Source organism: Piliocolobus tephrosceles, chromosome 11 (genome assembly GCF_002776525.5).
Source record: "Piliocolobus tephrosceles isolate RC106 chromosome 11, ASM277652v3, whole genome shotgun sequence".
Lineage (NCBI taxonomy): Eukaryota > Metazoa > Chordata > Mammalia > Primates > Cercopithecidae > Piliocolobus > Piliocolobus tephrosceles.
Window position 1 is genome coordinate 28,569,784 of NC_045444.1, and position 22,962 is coordinate 28,592,745.

A 22,962-nucleotide genomic window follows, 5' to 3' on the forward strand; every position below is an offset into this window, starting at 1 on the left:
CTTAACCAAAATTTTGGGATCTACTAACAGGACATATGTTAATCAAGCAGTTCACTTTGAAAACAAAAGTTCTAGTAAGCTCCTTGGCCTTGTGAAAAGGCCATTGAAGTGAGAGAGAAAACCAAGAGGACCATTAAGAAACTGCAAAAAATGTATGCTCTAATTGGCAACACCTACTTCAAAGAAAAATGTAATAATATCATAATTTCTACAATAAATGTTTTAGCATAGCACTAAACTCACAATATGCTAAAAAAAAAAAGTTGTCAGTACAGGAGACAGAAAATAATCCTGAAGAACAAGGTTGGCTGGTGTATATTAATCCTGACTTGCCTTTGGGAAAAAAAGGTATATACAATAAATGCTTCAGAAAGGGGATTTTTTCCCACTTCATAAGCATTAAATACTAAACAAGGTATCCAACAGAATCCAAATAACATTGAGTTGTGCAAGAGTCAGCAGCTGGCACTGAAGGACTGGGAACTATGTAGGAACCTAGAGCTCTCATGTTCTTAAGGGTTGTATAGAGAAAGCATAGGAGCCATAAAATGGATAAATGCCATAAATGGATAAAAGCCATAAAATGTGGATATAATCCCAAAGGCATTAAACTTGCACTCAAGCTATAAGGAGATTATCAGTAATGTCCAATGTGACAAGAACCATTGATGTGATAACCTTTTATTTAAAAAAATAAATTAAATAGAGATGGAGTCTATGTTGCCCAGGCTTGTCTTGAGCTCCTGGACTCAAGTGATCCTCCCGATTTTGCCTCCAAAAGTGCCTGGATTACAGGCATGAGCCATTGTGCCTGGCTGACATGATAACCTTGAGGATGGGAAATGGAGAGGCATATCTAATCCTAGGTCCAGGAAATAATGGATACCTTAACCAAGAGGACTCTTCTGGCACACGTGTAAACAATATGTGCATATCTTGTATTGGTCAGGCTTAAAAGATGCCAATGAAGAACCATATCTATAAAAGGGATCAGGTTGAAATAGATGGTATGTTTCTAAAAAGTCTTTAAAGGTTTAATTGAGTAGTCTGAAATAAAGACCAACATAGTACTTAATGATTCCAATGAAATATAAATGAGAAGCTTAGTCTTTTTTCCCCTAAGATATAAGAGAAAACTCAGTAGTTTACAACTGTGATTATAAACTTGTGACTTTCTGGACTATGTTTTAAGCACGTGGATTGGTTGTTTGCAGTGGGTAAGCTGCAGAATAAAAATCACCAAAGTTTGATTTATATGAATAAGATGTAGATATAGAGAACAATCTTTGCCTATACATGTGTTAGTACTATTTGTACATGTGAATGGATATAGAATGAAAAAAACACATAAATCCAATACATCTACTTTAGTTATATAAATAATTATTTGCATTTTTGAAAAAAATTGCCATTTCTACAACACAAATTAGTACAGTGTTAGTACTTGACTAAATTCTGGTAATCTTCTTATACAATTAGATGGGCTGATTGATGTATTTCCTAATTGAAAACATTTGTTTTTAACTCTTTTCTAATGCTTTGGCTATTCATGATTGGAAGTAGTTGCTAATTTAGATTTCCCCATGGAGTGCAGTAAATATGAGAGATCATCATAATAGCCTCTATAGGTTTAAATTATATTTTAAAATATAAATGCAAAAGTTAATTATTTTTTAGAGGACCTGATGTCATCCTTAGGAGTAATTTTTAATTACTTTTTATCCTTCTTGCAGTTGATTATATTAATTATTTGTACTGGCTTAACAATACCATACTGAAAAAGCTTTTTTTTTTTGACATTTCTTCTGTTTCAGTTGATTTATCATTAGTGAATAAAGATGAAAATGCCATCTATTTCTTGGGAAATTCTCTTGGTCTTCAACCAAAAATGGTTAAAACGTATCTTGAAGAAGAACTAGATAAGTGGGCCAAAATGTAAGTATTTTTTTAAAGGTACTACTCTACATCACATACAAACATTTACAAAATCACATTAGGTTGTCTAATATTTGGAAAGATGTGTAATAGAATCCTAGTACAGTCATCCCTTGGTTGTCTGTGGAGAATTAGTTCCAGGGCCTCCCTATCATACCAAAATCCACAATGGTCCCATATACTTTAAATAATCTCTAGATTACTTATAATACCTAATACAGTATAAATGTTATATAAATAGCAGTGATGAGAAAAAAGTCTGTACATGTTTAGTATACATGCAGCCATCCATTTTTTCCCCAAATATTTTTGATCTGCAGTTGGTTGAATCCATAGAGAGGGAATCCATGGATACAGAGAAACCTTAACTGCTCCGTAGTCTCATTTGATTGATGAAAATAACTGAGGATCAGAATAAGGTGACATAACAAGTTAGTGGCAGAATCAGGACTAAACCTTTTACAGTATTTAAACATTTCAGTTCCTCTCCTGTGTTGACATCTCTAAACCATATGTAATCATTTTATTTTATTTCTTTAATAATTAAGAGAGGAGTTAATGTTTAGAAGCTTCATCTCTTCATGATGAGGCCAAATTATCAACACTTATTTTTATGATAACCAGAAATATTTTAAAAATATTTTCTGATTATTTGAAACTGAAAAATCAATATGAAGATGAGCCAAACTTGACAGTTAGGAAAACATTTCAGAAAGATGAAACCAAACCAAATAGAATTTCAGAGGAAAAACATTTGGCTGTCAGAAACTCAGAATACATTCTTTACCTTTCTTCATTCTTCATGCTACTGGTTTTCAAATTGGGAACAATATCCATTCTTTAAAGATTAGTAGGCCAGTCATGGTGGCTCATGCCTATAATTGCAGCACTTTGGGAGGCCGAGGTGGGCAGATCACTTGAGGTCAAGAGTTTGAGACCAGCCTAGCCAACATGGTGAAACCTCATCTCTACTAAAAAAATACAAAAATTAGGCCGGGAGTGGTGCCTCATGCCTGCAATCCCAGCACTTTGGGAGGCTGACGTGAGTGGATCATTTAGCACAGGAGTTCGAGACCAGCCTGACCAACATGGTGAAACCTCGTCTCTATTAAAAATATAAAAATTAGCCGGGCATGGTGGCAGGCACCTGTAATCCCAGCTACTCAGGAGGCTAAGGCAAGAGAATTGCCTAGACCCGGGAGTCAGAGGTTGCAGTGAGCAGAGATTGCACCACTGCACTCCAGCCTGGGTGACTCTGTTTCAATAAAATAAATAAATAAATAATGTATAGCTTGCACTGACTGTGCAAATGATTACAACTATGGCTATTAGATAATACTGTGAAGTTCTTAATTTCAGTGATTAAGAATGTAATTTCACAACTTGATGCAAAAATGATAGAAGTTTATACAATTTATTAATCATGTTATAACTTTATCTGCATAACTTTTATGCATAATTTGCAAAATACATACCACCACATTTGCTCTAGCAGGTTTTAGTATTTAATGAATGGGGGTCATAGTTAATAAAAATGGTTAATATTCATTTTTGGCCTTAATGTAAGAGAGGGCAGATAATTAGATTGAATGAATTTGAACTTATAGAGTGTCCTTGCCTCTTGGGTATTCATTCAGCAAGGCTGTGAATTTTTATCCTCTAAGCATTTAAAATATATTCTGCCCTGCTATTCTATTCATATCCTTATAGTCATCCCACTTAAGTAAGAAATTGGTTGATTATTTTCAAGACTTTAAAGTTGTATTTCAGGAAATCACCTCATGCCCTTCTATTGCTTTGTCTTTTACATTTCACCTTGTGATGATGGAAAATTTCATCATTTTAATTAAACCTTCTCACTGAGTTTTCATTAGACAGATGATTCAGAAAGGTTGTGTATTTTGATGCTTCAGGCAATGTACAGTGAATTAAAGAAGACTGCTAAGCAAATGGACATCTATTCCATCCTTGCTTTGTTTAATTTATGTAGTCTTCTTGTTTTAAGCTGTAGTGACTCTGTCAACATCATGGCCCTGCCCATAAATGTCTGTGGTGTTTGGGATGCCTGATCACATGCCTCTTATCCCTACCTCACCCACCGTTTTTGATCCCAAAAGTGTTTGCTCGTTATTGTTTTTTATCTCCCAAATATTTAGCTTAAAATCCCACTTTTGATCTTTTCCAGCTCAAGTTCTTTTGGGAGGAAACTTCTTCTCTACAAACTGAGTACTTAGGTCAAAGTGGTGAGGGCCTGCCAATTAATTGACAACAGACAGGTTAACAGGAGAAAAGTTTATTTCACACTCAGATAGAAGAATTCTACAAGGGGTAGTTTGCTGAACAGCCATGGGTAAGGGTTTATATACCAGCTTAACTAAAGGGAAGAGTTTTAGAGCTTCAATGGGAAAATATAAAGGTTTCCATTGGGCTTTTTCATCCTGATGCTAATGGGCAGTATCCTTCCTAGCTGGAAGCTCCCAAGAGGGAGATGAATGGCCGCTGAATTTGTACCTCCAGGTGCTAAGGTCCATCTAACTCTGAGGATGGGTCAATGGCAGCTGTATTTTTAGGAGGCTGTGCTTAAGTTTAGATAAAATTTCTTTCTGTGGCTGCTCCTTTTTCAGATGTGTTCAAAGTAGTCGGACCAGGCATGGTGGCTCATGGCTGTATTCCCAGCACTATGGGAGGCCAATGTGGGTCACTTTAGCCCAGGAATTAAAACCAGCCTGAGCAACAAAGGGATGGGAGCAGTGGCTACTGTCTGTAATCCCAGCACTTTGGAAGCTGAGGCGGGTGGATCACAAGAGCCCAGGAGTTCCAAATCAGCCTGGGCAACATTGTGAGATCTCAACTCTACAAAAAATACAAAAATTAGCTGGGTGTGGTGGTGCATGCCTGTAGTCCCAGCCACGTGAGAGGCTGAGGTGAGAGGATCACTTGCACCCAGAAGGTTGAGGCTGCAGTAAGCTGTTATTGTGTCACTGCACTCCAGCCTGGGCTACAGCAATACCATGTCTTTAAATACATACATACATACATACATATATACATGTAGTCTTCATGCCACTTCAGTGGTCTGTTGGTCTCTTCAGTTTTCGTTCTGACTGTTGCTTTGTTTTTTTTGTACTAAAATCAAACCCTGCATGTGTTCAGTTGCCTCTAGATCCAGGGCCTCGCATTATTGTGGTAAGTTTTGTCTGATCACTTCTTCCTCTTTGCCTGCCTCAATGCCACTTCTGCTCTACTTCTTGGCTGATACTCAAGCAGATCAGTGACTCCTTTTCTTCTTGACCAATGGAAGATTATGGGAATCGCTGAGTCAAAGACGATTACACATTTACTAAACACTATAATGCACATTGAAAGTAGTTGCTTAGTTGAAAAAGATAGTGTTAAAAATGTACAATCTTGACCAGGCACGGTGGTTCAAGGGTGTTACCCAAAGACTTTGGGAGGCCAAGGTAGGCAGATCACTTGATCTCAGGAGTTTGAAACCAGCTTGGGCAACACGGTAAAACTCTGTCTCTACAAAATATACAAAAGAAGTTTAGCTGGATGTAGTGGCACATACCTGTAGTCCCAGCTATTCATCAGGTTGAGGTGGGAGGATCGCTTGAGCCTAGAAGGTGGGGGTTGCAGTGAGCTGAGATTGTGACACTGCACTCCAGCCTGGGCAACAGAGTCAGACCTAGTCTCAAAAAAAATTATAATCCTCACAGTAACATAAAAATTAGAGTGCTTTAACAAAGCAAGATTTTGCACAAGCATATAGATGTCGAATCTCTGTCCATCCAAGTGCTATAAAGTAGGAAATGCCATTGAGCTCATGGATTCCATCTTCTCTAGTGTTATGGCCTATTGCAGACATACTGCCTATCACACCTAAGTGTTGAATAAACAATTTTTTGTCATAATGCAGCCTGATTTTGTAATTCATCTGGCTACCATCTTTGATTTCTTACACTAAGGAAAAGCCAAGAATAGAGGTAAAACTAGAAATATTTTAGGATCTGTCTTAGTTTGTTCCCACTGCTATACAAAATACCTGAGTCTGAATAATTTATAGAGAAGAGAAGTGAACATTCTTATAGTTCTGGAGACTGGGAAGTCCAAGATCAAGGTGCTGGCAGATTTAGTGTCTGGTAAGGTCTGCCCTCTGCTTCCAAGATGGTACTTCTTGCTGCATCCTCATGTGGCAGAAGAGGCAAACACCTGCCTCCCACCTCTTTTATAAGGGTCCTAATCCCATTCATGAGGGCTCTGCCCTTGTGATTGAATCACCTCCTAAAGACTCTACCTCTTAATACTGTCACATCGGCAGATCAAGTTTTAACATAAGAATTTGAAGGGGACACATTCAGATGATAGTAGTACCAAATTATTTCTAAAACTTAAACTTTCTTAAGGCAAACTGTGAAAATCGTTTTCTTAGAAACTTTTACCTCTGTGTTAGTTTTAAAATGCTATTACCATTATTTTGCGTTTTCATTTTCAACTCTACGGGATTTCTAAAGTAGATTAATAACACATAGAGGAATATATTTGTTTTGCAAAATGGCAACATTTAGGCAATTCTAATATTCTGAAATATAAAACTTTTGTGTGATATTTATTTGACACTTAATTATAAGCCAAAAGGTTTTATAATAATAAGAAGCAACAGTATGTCTGAAATCTATGGGTCTGTTGCAATGAATAGGCAATAAGCATAAATATTTGGAAATAATATTTTATATTAAATATTTACTAATGAGCTAGATTATTTAATGGACAATAACATTGGTTAATAATCATAATGCCAGAATCCAGCTAGAACAGAAGGATATATCAGTCCTAAAGAGCATATTTTAAGGTGGGGAATGGGTATAATGTCCCTAAAATAGAATCACAGTATTTTGGGTCATTTACATTGTCAAATCTGCTACATCAAGGGTGTTCTCTCTTTTTCATAAGAGCAAAAATCTACTATAGTTTTGTCTCTACAGGGATTCTTCTAAGAACTGTGACAGTTTAGGTAAGATTATTTAAAGATAAAAATGTCCCTTTGAATTAAATATCAGGAATACACCACTGAGTTTACTCTACATGGCAGTGTGTGTGTGCTGACAGGACACTGATAAAACATGCCAGAGAGATGTAGATGCCTCCTTCAGACCCCTCTAGTCTCATTTAATTTAAGCATTTCTTCCTTTAAAAACAGTAGTGTTTGAATAAGAGAACATAAGAAAATACATAGAATGGCATGTTACAAAGATTTTTCACAACATCTTTATTTTTGTTTTTCTAATTAACATTATTTTTTTGGAGTCAGGGTCTCACTCTGTTGCCCAGGCTGGAGTGCAGTGATGTGATCATAGCTCACTGGGGCCTTAAACTCTCAGACCTGGGCTATCCTCCCACCTCAGTCTCCTGAGTAACTGTGACTACAGGCACATGCCACTAAGCCTGGTTAATTTTTTCTTTAATTTTGTAGAGACGACGTCTCCCTATGTTGCCCAGGCTGGTCTCAAACAATTGGGCTCAAGGAATCAAACCACCTTGACCTCCCAAAATGCTGGGATTACAGGCATGAGCCACTGTCCCTGGCCTTGCAACATCTTTATTGGCTAATCATCAAGTGGGTCATGGAAAAAAAAATATAATATAATGAAGGCAGGCTGTGAAATCATAATTATTTACTTATGGAAGGAAGCTTTCTAAAAACAGGGCCATTTTTCATTTTGTGGGATGGTTAAAGCATGGTCCTACTTTCAAGAGGATCCAAGTTTCTATTAACTTCCTAATTTTCCATCCTGCAGTCCTAATTTTGTGAGTAAATACTCCTAGTAGATGTCTCAGAAAACACCCACTTATAGCAATGATTTCTTCTGTGGCAGTGAGTTAACTCTCTCCCATGCTCTCTTTTCCTTTCCAGCATTTGTAAAAGAAGATTACATCTATGCTACAACTATTTTAAGTAGTTTTTTTTGAGCAATATAATATTTTTTTCTTAACCCTAATACTGATGTTTATAACTGCACTTTAATCTACATCAACTCTTTCTAATGACAGGCCACTTTACTTTGGGTTTATTTGGGTAACACTTTGTAAATACATTTCACTACCCCAGGCTAGTGGGCTAACAAAATGAAGCAGCAGACACTGTGTGGTATTTTAAAGGGAGGGAGATGCCAAAAGCATTGCAGGAAGAAACATATCCTTAAAGATTATTACCACGGTGTCTACCAGAGAGAGGAGTAGGTGGCATAATATTCTGAGATATAAATTCTCTGAGGCAGAACATAGAATTTTACTACCTAAATGTAATAAGATGTATTGTGCTATCAGCAAAGGCCGTGGAGCTCTATGTGATTAAAATTAAAAAGGATCCAAGTATCTGCCTTTAACTACCATTTAATGATAATGATTTTTGTCTTTAGCATTTATATTGAAAATCAAGAAAGAGGCAAGCTGCAGGCTGTCTAATAACAATATGAATAATAATAACTAACAACTGCCCCTCTTTTCCATCCTTAGTTCTTAGCAGTCTATGTTTATTCTCAAAGAAAGTCCTCTTCCTTCATCTTAGTTTATATGGTAATAGAAATGTTAGTTTAAAAATTGTGTTCTATACCACATGCTGATGAAGGGAGTTTTAGCATTAGATTTACATTAGGAAAGAAGACTCAGAAACGGGGTACTAGTCTCTTTCACATGTTATCTCATTTATTTCTCATGGAAATCCTTTAAGGTCCACATCGTTACCCATTTACTTGTACAAATGTGGAAAATGAAACCCTATAGCTTCAATAAATGTGGTCTCATGACCAGTACTGACCTGCAGCTGACTTATACCAGATGTCAAAAGCCAGTTATTAAATATTCAGAGTTTTTGTTGATAGTATGAAATCGCCCATGATGGGAGTATTGATACCTTGGAAATCTGCAAAGGAGGAAAAACAGTGCTGTAGTCCTCTGGTCTTAACCGCCCCTCTTAGGGAGCAGCAGCCCACTAGCACCAGTTTACTGACACAGATTCAACCCAGGTTGGTACTATACAAAAAGCACATTTTCATTCCTTTCTTTCTAGCTGACAAACTTTTGGATTCCTAAAGAATTAAGAACTGTTACCCAGAAAAAATGGGCTTCATTCACGTGGTAACAAAGGTCTTTCTGGGGACATGGATGAAGCTGGAAACCGTCATTCTCAGCTAACTAACACAGGAACAGAAAACCAAGCACCACATGTTCTCACTCATAAGTGGGAGTTGAACAATGAGAACACATGGACTCAGGGAGGGGAACATCACACACTGGGGCCTGTCGGGGGTGGGGGCTAGAAGTTAAAATACCTAATGTAGGTGACAGGTTGATGGGTGCAGCAAACCACCATGGCACGTGTATACTTATGCAACAAACCTGCGTGTTCTGCACATTGTATCCCAGAACTTAAAGTATAATTTTAAAAAAGTCAGAGGACTATATAACAGGCTCAAACATTTAATATTTATCTTTTTAATTGTGAAACCATCTTTGTAATATTTATTATGAAATAAGTTTTAAAATATTGCTTAATTCTAAAATATGATTTAAAATAAACTATTTCTCTGTAGTTAAAAAAAAAAAAACAGAGGGAACAAGTTTTGATCAACAAGTTTAGACATTTGATTACTTGGTATAAGTAAGGAGGAAGGCCGGGCGCGGTGGCTCACGCCTGTAATCCCAGCACTTTGGGAGGCCGAGATGGGCGGATCACGAGGTCAGGAGATCGAGACCACCCTGGCTAACACGGTGAAACCCCGTCTCTACTAAAAAATACAAAAAACTAGCCGGGCGAGGTGGCGGGCGCCTGTAGTCCCAGCTACTCAGGAGGCTGAGGCAGGAGAATGGCGTAAACCTGGGAGGCAGAGGTTGCAGTGAGCTGAGATCCGGCCACTGCACTCCAGCCCGGGCGACAGAGCAAGACTCCGTCTCAAAAAAAAAAAAAAAAAAAAGTAAGGAGGACACTGGGAGTTTTCACAAGAACAGTGTCTCCCAGAGGGAAAGTGACAGGGGAGTTTTATGGGGTGATAGGGGAGAAGATGCATCATCACATGTAGAGGAAGGGTCGCAGTTGTAGAGATTCAGTGAGTAATCATGCCAGTGCACAGATCGCATGTATGGTAATGAAGCTATAGCTTCTCCCCAGGGTGGAGACTTTAGCATAGTAATAAGGACAGTTCACTCAGGCTCATCCATGAGTTGCTGCAATCTGTCAGAAGCTGGCTCCAACCAACAAGGTGACAGCATTACAAACCAGGCTTGGGAAACAAACAGGTGACAGGGCAGGAGGCTGTAAAACAGGCTGATGGCTCAAGTGTATTAAATGTTATGATCCCTGGAGACCTCCCTGTCTGCTTACAGAACTACCACCTTCAGAGCATCATAAGATACAACAATGTAACAGCACTCAGAGGCACTTCACCTTAATCCTCTGTTTTAATTTCTTCTATGTTTTTCAAGTGTACTTGTCTTCTTCATTTCATGGAAATTTCTTGAAAGTTGAAGTACTCTATGTGTTTTGCATTTTTCTACTATGCCTCCTGGGATACTTACTGGAATAATAAAATTGCGCTGGAATGTGACAGATGAAATTGCTAGCAAATATGTCAAACCAAGCAGTGTTGGCTTTGATTATTCATAAATTTTGTTATTTACTATAAAATGGTATCATGAGTATAATCATATTTTATATACTTCTATTAAATTTACAGATTATAGGTGTATTTTAAATGTCAATTTATAATCATTTTAGTCTCTAGCCTTACAAAATAGTATGTAAGTTTTAGTATAGATACTTCATTCTACAGGTAGAAAAGTGTGCTCAAATAATCTTAAAAATTGCAAAGTAACTGAGACCAAAAAAATTAGACTCTAGAATATAGCAAAATGTTAAAATAACATATGAACAATCCCCCCTCTTCCTAACAAAAAGAAAATAAATTTTAAAAGAGAAGTTAAAAGACATTAATCCCAAGTACTATATTTTTTGTTTTAAAAAAGCTTGATTGTATATAATTACTAACACATAGAAAGGTCCACATAGAAATGTTTATTTGCTAAAGCTGATATTTGAAATAATCACACACATGCACACAAAAGCTAAGAAATGTTTACGTCCCTTTTCAATTTCAGAGCAGCCTATGGTCATGAAGTGGGGAAGCGTCCTTGGATTACAGGAGATGAAAGTATTGTAGGCCTTATGAAGGACATTGTAGGTAAGTACAAAACACTGAAGTTTTTCCAAATGAATTGTAAAGATATTATCATTCAGTTATAAACACAGGTCATAAAATCAAAATATTATTGAAGAGCATCGTGATTTTCTATTTTAATCTATAATAGTAAAAAGGAGGTACACTTTTTTTTTTTTTTTTTTTTGAGACGGAGTCTCGCTCTGTCACCCAGGCTGGAGTGCAGTGGCCGGATCTCAGCTCACTGCAAGCTCCGCCTCCCGGGTTTATGCCATTCTCCTGCCTCAGCCTCCCGAGTAGCTGGGACTACAGGCGCCAGCCACCTCGCCCGGCTAGTTTTTTGTATTTTTTAGTAGAGACGGGGTTTCACCATGTTAGCCAGGATGGTCTCGAACTCCTGACCTCGTGATCTGCCCGTCTCGGCCTCCCAAAGTGCTGGGATTACAGGCTTGAGCCACTGCGCCCGGCCAGGAGGTACACTTTTAACTTAAATTTGTTAACTCAAAGATTGCTATGGTGAGTGTAACAAGGTTATTTATATAAAAATAAAATATATGTTATTATTTTTCTGTCATACTTTAAATGTAATATTTATCACACCTATGAAAAACATATGCATTGTATTAATTTACAACTGAATACATTTCATAAAAATCAACTGAAATGAATTTTCTATAATTTAATTATTTGATATAATGAACATTTTGACATGCTAAAGGTGTAAAGCACCAATCATGTTTTTGCTCATTTCAATTTAATCTTTGGTGATCTATTTAAATGTGAGCTTCATGTTACTGAAAATGACATAGCTGATGCTGTTTTTAGTCTGAAATGTGCTATCTTAAAGAGAGTTATATATACTATTGGTGATGTTTAAGATAGTTTTATATGGTAAATGTGTTAACATTTTGAAAAAAAGTTATTTAATTGGCTTAAATATTCAGCATTGTTTAAAATTTAAGGTACTCAAAAAAATTAACGATATTTTGGTAATTGGAGTGGTGCTATTTGGAACTATTTTAAGGACTTAGGGAAAACTCAAGTTTTCAAATCCTTTTTGAAAGCTTATTCTCTTATAAGCAAACATACAAATGTCTTTATTGCTTCATTTCATTTGAATCTTCACCAGTAATTAGAGAGAAAATCAACGTGACTGGAAGGGAAATGGAGGGGGGAAAGCTGGACTTATGCATAGAAAAAACTACGGCAACTGGCAAATCATTAAAATCTGGAGAGTATCTTGTTTTTTTAAAAAGTAATTATTGATTCTTTGCTATATGTCATGACTGTGGGAGCTCTGAGGACATAAAAGTGAATAAGGGCTGGGCATGCTGACACACACCTATAATCCCAGCACTTTGACAGTTTGAGGTGAGTGGATTGCTTGAGTTCAGGAGTTCCAGACCAGCCTGGCCAACATGATGAGATCCCATCTCTACAAAAAAAAAAGTAAAAATTAGCCAAGCATGGTGGCACACAGCTGTAGTCCCAGATACTTGAGAGGCTGAGGTGGGAGGTTAGCTTGAGCCTGGGAGGTTGAGGCTGCAGTGAGCCCAAATCATGCCACTGTTCTTCAGCCTGGACGACAGGGTAACACCCTGTATCAAAAAAAAAGAAAAAAAAAAAAAAAAGAAAGAAAAATAAAAAGAAAAAAAAAACACAAATAAGAACACTCACCTTCCTTATCCTCATGGACTGCCAGTAAAGAAAGGTGCAAAGAAATCCAAAATTAATGTACTACATAAGTAAAATACAAAGAGATAAAAAAATTAATCACACTACCAAAGAGGCATAATTTTCCAATTGATTTAGGACTGAACACATGCATGTAACTACTCTTTTTCCTAAAATCTCACTAAAGAATTCTGAATAGAATAGAAAAAAAAAATTACAAAGTCTAAACCCCAAAGGACAAAATAGAATGACAAAGGAGATGATGATAATATCTGGGGAGTTGGCTGGCAGATAGACAAGCGGTAATTGCCGGTATCAAAAAAAAAAAAAAAAAAAAAAAGTAAACCAAATCCTAATCTCCCAATGGCAAAAAAATAAAAAAGCCATCTTTACCCTGCTAATCACCTGACCATGAAAAGAGTCAAATTCTGTAAAATATTTGAAGAGTAAATTATTCTGTAAAATATTCTGAGGCAAATACGAGTGGTCATGACCCAAGGCACAGTTTCAAGAGGTCCTAAGAACATGTGCCCAAGGTGGTTGGGTTGACAAAAGACATTAATCTACACATGTGAGGCATCCATAGGTTTGGGGGTGAGGACGGGACAGGAGCACGGGTGGGTAGTGTAGGAGTTTATAGGTCATAGGGTTATAGGTGGAGTCAAAGATTTTCTCATTGGCAATTGGTTGAAAGAGTTATTATCTAAAAACCTGGAATCAATAGAAAGGAGTGTCTGGAGGAAGATAAAGGGTGATGGAAACCGAGGTTCTTATTATGTAGATAAAGTCTCATAGGTGGCTGCCCTTAGAGGCAATAGATGGCAATCATTTCCTATTCATACCTGTAAAGGGTTCTAGTCTCCCAGTTCATCTCTTTCAGGATTGGAAGAGACTGAAAAGGATAAGATTTAGTGATATTCATCATATTCTTGACAGATGTGAATTTTCCTTCACAACAGAAGGCTTTGTAGGGCCACTCAAAATATGTCAAAGAGACATATTTTGGGGTAAAATATTTTGATTTTCTTCTTTATCTGTCATTTGATGTTATGCCAGAGTAAGGTGGGAAAGTAAGCTGTGTTATATAGGATTAAATAAAACCCATCTGGTGAGATTTTATGGTTTGTAGGGTGTTACTCACTCCCCAGGCCTCTTAGGAATTTGGGCAAGACAGGAAAAAGGTCAGAGTTTATTCCTCACACCTCCAGAAGTAGTGATGAAAATATGAATTTGTAAAAAATATTTGTTGAAATTCTGTTTAAAATATAATTAGAATATCAGATCCCCTTGCCCACTTGATGCTGCCAGGTGAATACTCCCACACCCCATTTTGGGAGATAACTGGAGAATTTGTTTCCAGAAAAGGGAGAAGAAAGGGTCTCCAGATTGCCATAGCAAACACCACAGACTGGGTGGCTTAAACAATATAAATTTATTTTTTCCCAGTACTGGAGACTGGAAATTCATGATCAAGGTGCATAGTGCTGTCAGGGTTGGTTTCTGGTGAGGTTTCTCCTCTTGACTTCCCCTCTTGGCTGCCTTCTCACCATGTCCTCACATGGACTTTCTTTTGTGTACTGGAGGAGAGTTCTCTGGTCTCTCTCACACGTCTCATAAGGACACCTAAAGATACCGGTTCTACCATATCAAGGCCTCACCCTTATGACTGCACTTAACCTTAATTACTAATTTATAGGCCTATCCCCAAAAATACTCACATTGGAGGTTAGGGCTTTAACATATGAATTTGGGGTAACCAACTCAATTAATAATAGTTGTAAGGTTTCTGTGTCGGTTTGAACCCCCAGAGCATGCCAACAGACAACACGAGGCGGTGTGGAGCAACATGCTGTTTTAATGAGTGCCTGGGTGCAGGAAGGCTGAGGCCTAAAATGGTGTCAGCACCAAGTGAGGCAAACGTTTTATAGTCTCCTATAAACAGGAAGTGTTCTAGTCAGACATAACTGCTACATTGTACCTGGATGGCCTCTTTCTCAGTCTTAAGGGGCATGTGTCTTCCGTTCAGGGTAGCTGTCTTTCTGCCGGCTCTTTTCCTGTTTCTGCTGTCTTGCCGGCTCATGCTACTGACTTAAGTAGCCTTGTGCCTTGGTACTGGGCCTGAGAAGGGAGGAGTTATTCACCTCCTCAAGCTTTCAGACACCAGGGAGAATCTTACATTCCTATCTATTTGGTTATAGATCGAAGGGAAAAGAGGCGACTTTCTCAATAACTACTTCAGGCGTGATATAGTGGGTGGTGTGGGCACCTTGGAAAAAGAAAACCTTAATTTTTGGGGTATTGTTGAGAGATGGGTTTGTATCCACTGTGTCGTTGTGGTAGGAACATCATCTGGATTGTCTGGAAACGCGTCTGTGCCTGCAAGACAGTTATGTTGAGAGGAGAAGGAGGTGTCAACAGGGAGAGGCATGGCCTCATTTGCTGCTTCACGCGTGAAAGACTGTGTCTGGATTAAGAAGGAGAGGTAATTTCTGAGTGGCTTAGAGTTTGGTAAGGGTGGCGGCCTTAAGATAAAAGTTCCGCCATACACGATTTTAAAGGGACGATAAAAAGAGGGTGCTTTTGGTGTTGTGCGGAGTCTCATGAGGGCAAAACGGAGATTGTTTTGTCCATGGCTGGTGGGTTTTTACAGCCAGCTTGGTGAGTTGGGCTTTAAGGACAGAGTTAATTTTTTCAACTTTGCCTGAAGATTGAGACCTGTAGGGTGTGTGGAGAACCTACTTCATATTTAAGGATGTAGAGATACTTGGGTAATTTGGCTGATGAAGGTGGGCCTGTTATTCAGCTGCATGGAAGTTAGGAGTCCAAAATGGGGAATTATATGCATGATGAGTGTTTGTGTGACAACATTTGCACCTTCTGAAGTTGTTGGGAATGTTTTTACTTACCCAGAGAAAGTATAGACAAACACTAGAAGATAGCAGAGCCATTGATTGGATGGCCTGTGAGTGAGGTTTACTCACCAATCTTGCCTTGGTACCTGGCTCCAGGCTTGATGAGTAGGAAAAGGTGGCAACTGGAGGGAGTCTTGGGGTGACACTGAGTGGCAGATAGAGCAGGACTGGGTAATTTCTCAGAAATGGCTGAAAAGGTGGGGACAAGTGAGAACAGGACGGAGAAGTTGCAAGAGAGGTTTGTAACCGACATGGAAAGAGTTGTGGAGGCTTTGGAGGTGAGGAAGGTTTTGAGAGTGAGGGAGAACGAAGCACCTTTCCTTGACATACCATGGTCCTTGCCTTTGAAGGTTTTGGGCTCAGAAGTTCTCCTTTTCTTCTGAGGTATAAAGAGGAGAGAACAAGGACAGGGACAGAAACTGGCCTTGCACGGGTTGCAGGGCTATTTCTTTCGCTACCTAATCTGTTAGCGCATTTCCAACGGATATGATTGTCTGGGGTGTGGTGGCCCCTGCAATGAATGACGGCAACTTTCTGTAGGAGCCTGGCAGCTTGAAGGACTTTGTTGATGAGAGAGTCATTTACGACAGGAGCGTTTTTTGCTGTTAGGAAGCCCAGTTTTTTCCAGATAGACGAATGTGACTGTACTATATGGAACGTATAATGAGAATTTGAATATATGTTAATTTGTTGTCCGCCTGTCAGTGTGAGAGCTTTAGTATAGGCAATGAGTTCAGCTTTTTGAGAGGTAGTGCCTAGGGGGAGTGGATTGGCTTCAATAGTATGTGGGGTGGGGCGGGGACACTATAGTATAGCCAGCATGCTGGCGTCCTTGATGTAGGAAGGAGCTGCCATCTACAAACCAAGTAAAGAAGAGGTTGGTCTGTTAGGTTTGGAAAAAGTAGAAGAAAGGTTTGAACAGTGTTCACACAGAAGTGCGTAGGGTCTTCAGCTGTTGTAGCTTCAGGTAAAAGCATGGGTGGGTTTAGACGGGAGCTGGTTAGCATAGTGATTTGGGGGATTTCTATGACTAGAACATACAATTGGAGGAGTCGTGGGGCAGAGATGAGACGTAGTACACTGTGGTGAGTTGGCGAGTCTTTGATGTTATGGGTTGAATAAACTGTTAGGTTGGCATGGAGAGATAGTTTTAGGCTTTTAAGGGTGAGGACAGCAGCTGCTGCCAATGCTCGGAGGCAGCAGGCCATCCAAGAACTGAGGCTTTAAGCTGTTTAGAGAGGTTGGGGGGTGGGTCCTTTAGCCTGGGTTAGAACACCTAGCGTAACTCTATGCTGTTTGTTGGTATAGAGGGAGAAAGGTTTGGTGAGATCTGGGAGAGTGAGGATGGGGGCTGAGGTGAGAGCCTTCTGGAGTAGAAGGAAAGGCTGGGTAATAGGCTGTGCAGATTTTAAATGCTCATGGAGGGGCTTTAGCAGCTTGGTATAATGGTTTGGCAAGTAGAGCGAAGGAGGGAACCTAGAGCCTAAAATATCCCGCTAATCCTAGAAAAAGAGATTTTTTTGCTTAGTTCATGGAGGCAGGAGGGACTGGAGGAAGGATATGCAGTCGGCTGTGATCCCTTGGGTTCACGGGGTAAGAGCTAGACCTAGATACGTAACTAAGGGGATGTATATTTGTGCTTTCTTAGAGGAGATCTAATATCCCTGTTTTGTCAAGAAGTTTAAAAGAGAGAGATAGTGTGGGTGTTGCAATCTTTTTGAGAGGGGCTACACAGGAGCAGATTATTAACACACTGAAGTAGAGTGGATGGTTTTAGGGATAAGGTACAGAGGTCACTAGCAAGGGCCTGTCCAAAAAGGTGGGGGCTGTCCCTGAAACCTTGAGGTAGTACGCACCAGGTGAGCTGACGTGAAACGTGTGAGTTGGGGTTTTCCCATGTAAAGGCAAACAGGTTTGGGGAATCAAGGTGTAAAGGAATTGTTTAAAAAAAAAAAAAAAAAGCAACTTTTAGGTTTAGAATAGAAAATTGGGTGGTATTGGAGAGAACTGCGGAAAGTAAAGTATATGGGTTAGGAACTACTGGACATACTGGGAGTACAGCTTGGTTAATGAGTCTGAGGTCCTGGACTAAGCGACAAGTTTCATCTGGCATTTTAACAGGTATAACTGTTTTAAAAGGAGTTTGTTGGGTGGAGTAGGTGACTGGTGAGGAGGCAAGAAATGATAGGCTTTAGGCCTTTGAGAGTTGCTTAGGGGATGGGATACTGCTTCTGTGATAAGAACTGGGTGGGTTTTTTAAGGGCAATGTGGATGGGGGTGTGGTGTTTTCTGACTGAGTGTGTGGAAGTGTCCTAAACAGCGAGGTTACAGATGGGGGATAAGGAAAAGTTGCATGTTTTAAGTTGGAGGAGTAGAATAAAGTTAAAAGCCCTGGAGGGGTCTGGGTTGATGTGTTGGGTACTATGGGGAACACGGAAGTGAAGAGTAGCGTGGAGTTTTGTAAGGAGCGGAGTTTGGCATGAGAACAGGAGTAAGAAAGAGTGAGTGAAAGAAAAGGTGGCAGGGAGCAGAAAAGTGGAGGGGTGGCTTGGGGTTTGGAGACTTTTCTATTAATTTCTACAACAGAGACTTGGGAGAACTCGGTGGGTCCTGAAAAATTAGGTAAAGCCGTGTAGGTTGCCCTGGTATTAATTTAAAAACATACTGGCCTACCCACTGCCATCAGGGTTACCCTTGGTTGGGATGAAGAGATGGTCATTGCCAGGGTATCCATTTCAGGGCACCATCAAGTCTTCAGTGGCAAGGCTGATGAGATCCGAGTAGGAGGTTTTGGCAGCCTTGGGAAGGGATGGGGGCGGTCCTTGTGGGGTCCGCTCACAGTCCAACCTCCAGTGGAGTCCTCCACAGAGAGGGCATGGCCTGGTGGGCTTACTTGGGTTTGAGCATTGTCTGGACCAGTAGACTTCATTGCTGCACTTGAAACAGGCGCCAGGGGGAGGTGGATTGCTAGGAGGCTTCCATGTGGAACTGCAGCCCTGCGGGCCTCCAGGACCCCTGATGGTGGAGGTAAGCATTTGAAACTCTGCCTGTTTTTTTGCCTTTTACTTTCCTCATCATGATTGTTAAAGACTTTGAAGGCTAAATTAAGAAGGTCTCCTTGTGGGGTTTGAGGACCGTCATCAAGCTTCTGAAGTTTGCGCCAAATATTAGGGGTGAATTGGGAGATGAACCGAAGGTTTAAGATAGTGGTTCCTTTTGGGCTGGCTGGGTTTAGGTTGGTATATTTTCTTATGGCTTCAGTTAAACAAGAGAGGAAAAGGGCTGGGTTTTCATCAGTACCTTGGGTGATTTCTGAAAATTTTTCATAGTTTACTACTTTATGGGCACCCTTTTTGAGTCGTGCAAGGAGACACACAATCATGTGATCTTGATGGCGGCATCCAGAGGCCCCATCTTGATAATCCCAGTGGGGGTCCTGGTTGGAAACTGCCTCTGCACCACTAGGCTGGGCAGGAGTTTGGGGGTGAATTGCATCAGCATGCGCCTGAGCTAGGGTCCAGATACGGCCTTGGTCTTCTGGGGTGACAGTGGAAGAGAGGGTAATGTAGAGGTCATGCCAGGTTAGTTTATAAGACTGGGTAAGGTACCGAAACTCCCTAATATGAGGTGGGGTCTTCTGAGTATTTTGTTAATTGAGAGAGGTCAATGAGAGAGAAGGGAACATGAACTCTAATCATACTTTCAGTTCCTTCTACTTCCTCAAGGGGGCACTCTAGCACAGGAGCGGAAGTAAGGGTGGGGCATGGGCTAAAGATGTCGCCTGAGCAAGTATGGGCGGGAGAGAAGGAAGAAGCCAGCAGTGGTTCCTGCTGAGGGTAAGAAGGGGGAAGGGGGTTGAGTTGATAAGCAGTAGAGGATAGATAGGGGCGTAAGGTGACGGGATGGGTTTATAGGCTTCAGGAGAGGGCAGTGAGGAAGGAGAATGAGTACAGGCAATGCTAGAATTGTCCTAAGGGGACCGTGTAGGAAAAGAAGTGGATACAGCTGACTGGGAAGATGGTGACTGAGAAGACAATGGGTTATAGCAGGCGGTTGAGAGAAAGAGGTAGGGGCTGGGAGGGGTGGACAGCAGTCTGCTGGATTGAATGAGGAAGGAAAGGTAGGGTTGGGAGGAGAAAGGCGATCTGGATGGCGAGAATGGAAGAGAAGAATTTGAACAGGTAAGCAAGAATTGTAGAGGTCAGGTTGTAATCTGAGTGCAAAAAGGCCTGGACATAAGGAATTTCTCCCTGTTTCTCCAGTCATCAGCAATAATTGCTTAAGTTAGTTAAAATTGTAAAGTCAAATGTTTTATTTGTGGGCCATTTAGATGCATTATTTAATTTGTACTGCCGCCAGGCTGTATTGTAAAAAAAGACAAGGCGCTTAGGGTGGATATCTTGCCTGAGGCCTAAGGTTTGCAGGGTTTTTTTATGAGGCAGCCTAGAGGGCTGTGTTTTGGAATGGAGGACTAGGAGTTTCCCATAACAGAGGGTAGGCACAGGAGAAAAGAGAAGAAGGAGATCATCCTGGACGGCTGGAGGGATACGATAAAAGGAGCGATCTTCACCGCTGCCTTTTTCATTCTCCGAACGGGATCAAATGACTTATAGGCGTCCCCCTAAGACCAGATAATCAGCAACTGCCTAGCACACACTGGAACCTTCTTGGACCAGCGTTGGATTTTTGGACCGGAGAAACCAAGAGAGTCCATGCAGATTTTTCCCTGTTAACAGGGCTCCCAGGAAACTTTCTGGTAGGTGAGATCCGTGACCGATGTGCATGCAGAGGGGTGACTGGAGGATGAGGAGTTTCCTTTGTCGGGCTGCTCTTTGAGGTGGAGGGGTAGGTCCACAGAGGATTCTGACCTGAGCCCCTCCCAGATTTTGGGACCAGAATGTAAAATTTTTGTATTGGTTTGAACCCCAAGAGCGCAACAGACAACACAAGGGGGTGTGGAGCAATGCGCTGTTTTAATGAGCGCCTGGGTGCAGGTGGGCTGAGGCCTAAAATGGCATCAGCACCAAGTGAGGATGAGACAAAGGTTTTATAGTCTCCTGTAAATAGGAAGTGTCCTAGTCAGACATAACTGCTACGTTGTACCTGGATGGCTTCTTTCTCGATCTTCAGGGGTATGTGTCTTCCGACCAGGGTAGCTGTCTTCTGGCCAGCTCTCTTCCTGCTTCTGCTATTTTGCTGATGCTCCCTGCTAATTAATGTAAGTGGCCTTGCGCTTTGGTACTGGGTCTGAGAAGGGAGGAGTTACTCATCTCCTTAAGCTTTCAGGCCTCAGGGAGAATCTTACTATAGTGAAAACAAAAAGCATTAAATAAGTGTTTATCCACTTGCACTATTATTTAGCTAGCAGTCCCCATGCAGGAGGCTGGACAAGTCTACTCTGTTATCTGCGCAACCTAAAGAGTCTGACATGAGGGCATTTTCCAGCATGATGGGAAAATGGGATTACCTTACAATAAACCCCATCATGTGTAGAACACACTGTTTAAAAAAAAAAAAAAATCATGAGCCAAACTAAATTTAATAGAGTTTAGTTGAGCAAAGAACAAAATCATGAGTCAAGCAGCCTCTCAAGCCAGAATAGGCTCACAGAGACTCCAGCACAGGCATGTGGTTGGAAAATTTGTAGACAGAGAAAGTAAAGTGATGGGCAGAAAATAGAAGTGAGGTACAGAAACAGCCTGATTGGGTACAGCTCAGCTTTTGCCTTATTTTAACACGGTTTGAACAGTTGGTCTCCTTTGATTGGCCAAAATGTGGTGATTAGCACAAGAGTAGGTTACAGTCTGCTTATGCCTCCATTTAGGTTACAGTTCATGACTTACAAAGACAGCTTTAGACTGTACTTAAAATATGTAAGGAGGCAAGTTTAGGCTGAAGTTAATTTAACAATCCCCTTTTTGGTCATCTTCTCAATTTTGAAAGATTGACCAAAACTTTAGTCATTGATGTAACTATCACCATCATAAATGTCCTTATTTGGTTTTAAAACCCACTGGAAAATAGCATAATAGTGGATTTTGTAAGATAAGAACAAGGACTTCAGTAATTTTTTTTTACAGGTTAGAGTTACAGGAGAAAAACAAAACCTAGTCTGTTCTAGGATATCTTTTTCCTTAAAGTCTTCTTTTTTATTATATCACATTTATCAGAAGTGACTATTTTTTGGTTTGATCTGGTCTGTGGGGGCCTAGTGCATGAGCTCACTCCAAAACAATATCCTCCCATAATTGTGTTTAAATCTGTTAAAAGAAAATCCTTAACCAAATTAAATTTATCAGAGTATAATTGAGCAAAGAACGATTCACAAATTGGGTAGCCTCCCAAGCCATAATAGGCTCAGAGATACTCCAGCACAGCCACGTGGTGAAAGAAGATTTATGGACAGAAAAAGGAAAGTGACATACAGAGAATGGAAGTGAGGTACAGAAACAGCCAGGTTGTTTACAGCCTAGCATTTGCCTTATTTGAGCAGGGTTTGAACAGTTTATCTTCTTTGGCCAAAACGTGGTGATTAGCACCGGAGCAGGTTACAGTTTGCTTACATCTCCATTTAGGTGATAATTCACTATGCACAGAGAAACCTTTAAGCCAGACTTGAAATATATAAGTAGATAGCTTTAGACTAAACTTGATTCAACATCACTCATGTTTATTATACCCACATTACAAAACTTTTCATGACAATCTGTTTTTATACATCCATGTTGTGTGGAAAATTTTTTTAAAAAAGAAAAAAGAAGTCTGTTTTTAGTTTATGACCTTATGAATATGTTCACCTATTAAATCTTTTTAAAAATAACTTTATGGGGTGGGGGCAGGCATAGTGGCTCACACCTGTAATTCCAACACTTTGAGAGGCCAAAGCGAGAGGATCACTTGAGCCCAGTAGTTCAAGACCAGCTGAGGCAAAATAGTGAGATCCTGTGGCTACAAAAAATAAAATAAATAAGAAGAAGAAAGAAAAATTCGTGGCATGTGGGTGGCTCATACCTGTAGTTTGAGCTACTTGGGAGGCTGAGGCAGGAGGATTGATGGGAGCTCAGGAGGTGGAGGCTGCAATGAGCCACGATTGCACCACTCTACTCCAGCCTGGGTGACAGAGTAAGACCCTGTCTCAAACAAAACAAAACAAAACAAAACAAAACAAACCCCCTCAAACCTCAATAGAAGAGAGTTGTAAGCAAAAGCAAACTCAATTTCCTACCAAT

The 22,962-nt window shown here is 40.1% G+C and overlaps 1 protein-coding gene across 4 annotated transcripts in view; it reads left to right on the top strand.

Annotated features, from left to right (window-relative positions):
- Nucleotides 1-22,962, top strand: part of KYNU (kynureninase) — a 157,050-nt gene that overhangs the window by 53,360 nt on the left and 80,728 nt on the right. For all 4 annotated transcript variants that reach the window (XM_026453891.2, XM_023217498.3, XM_026453898.2 and 1 more), the window contains 2 exons: nt 1,815-1,935; nt 11,089-11,171. In XM_026453891.2, the coding sequence (XP_026309676.1) occupies nt 1,815-1,935; nt 11,089-11,171 (204 nt within the window). The remainder of the gene's footprint in view (nt 1-1,814; nt 1,936-11,088; nt 11,172-22,962) is intronic.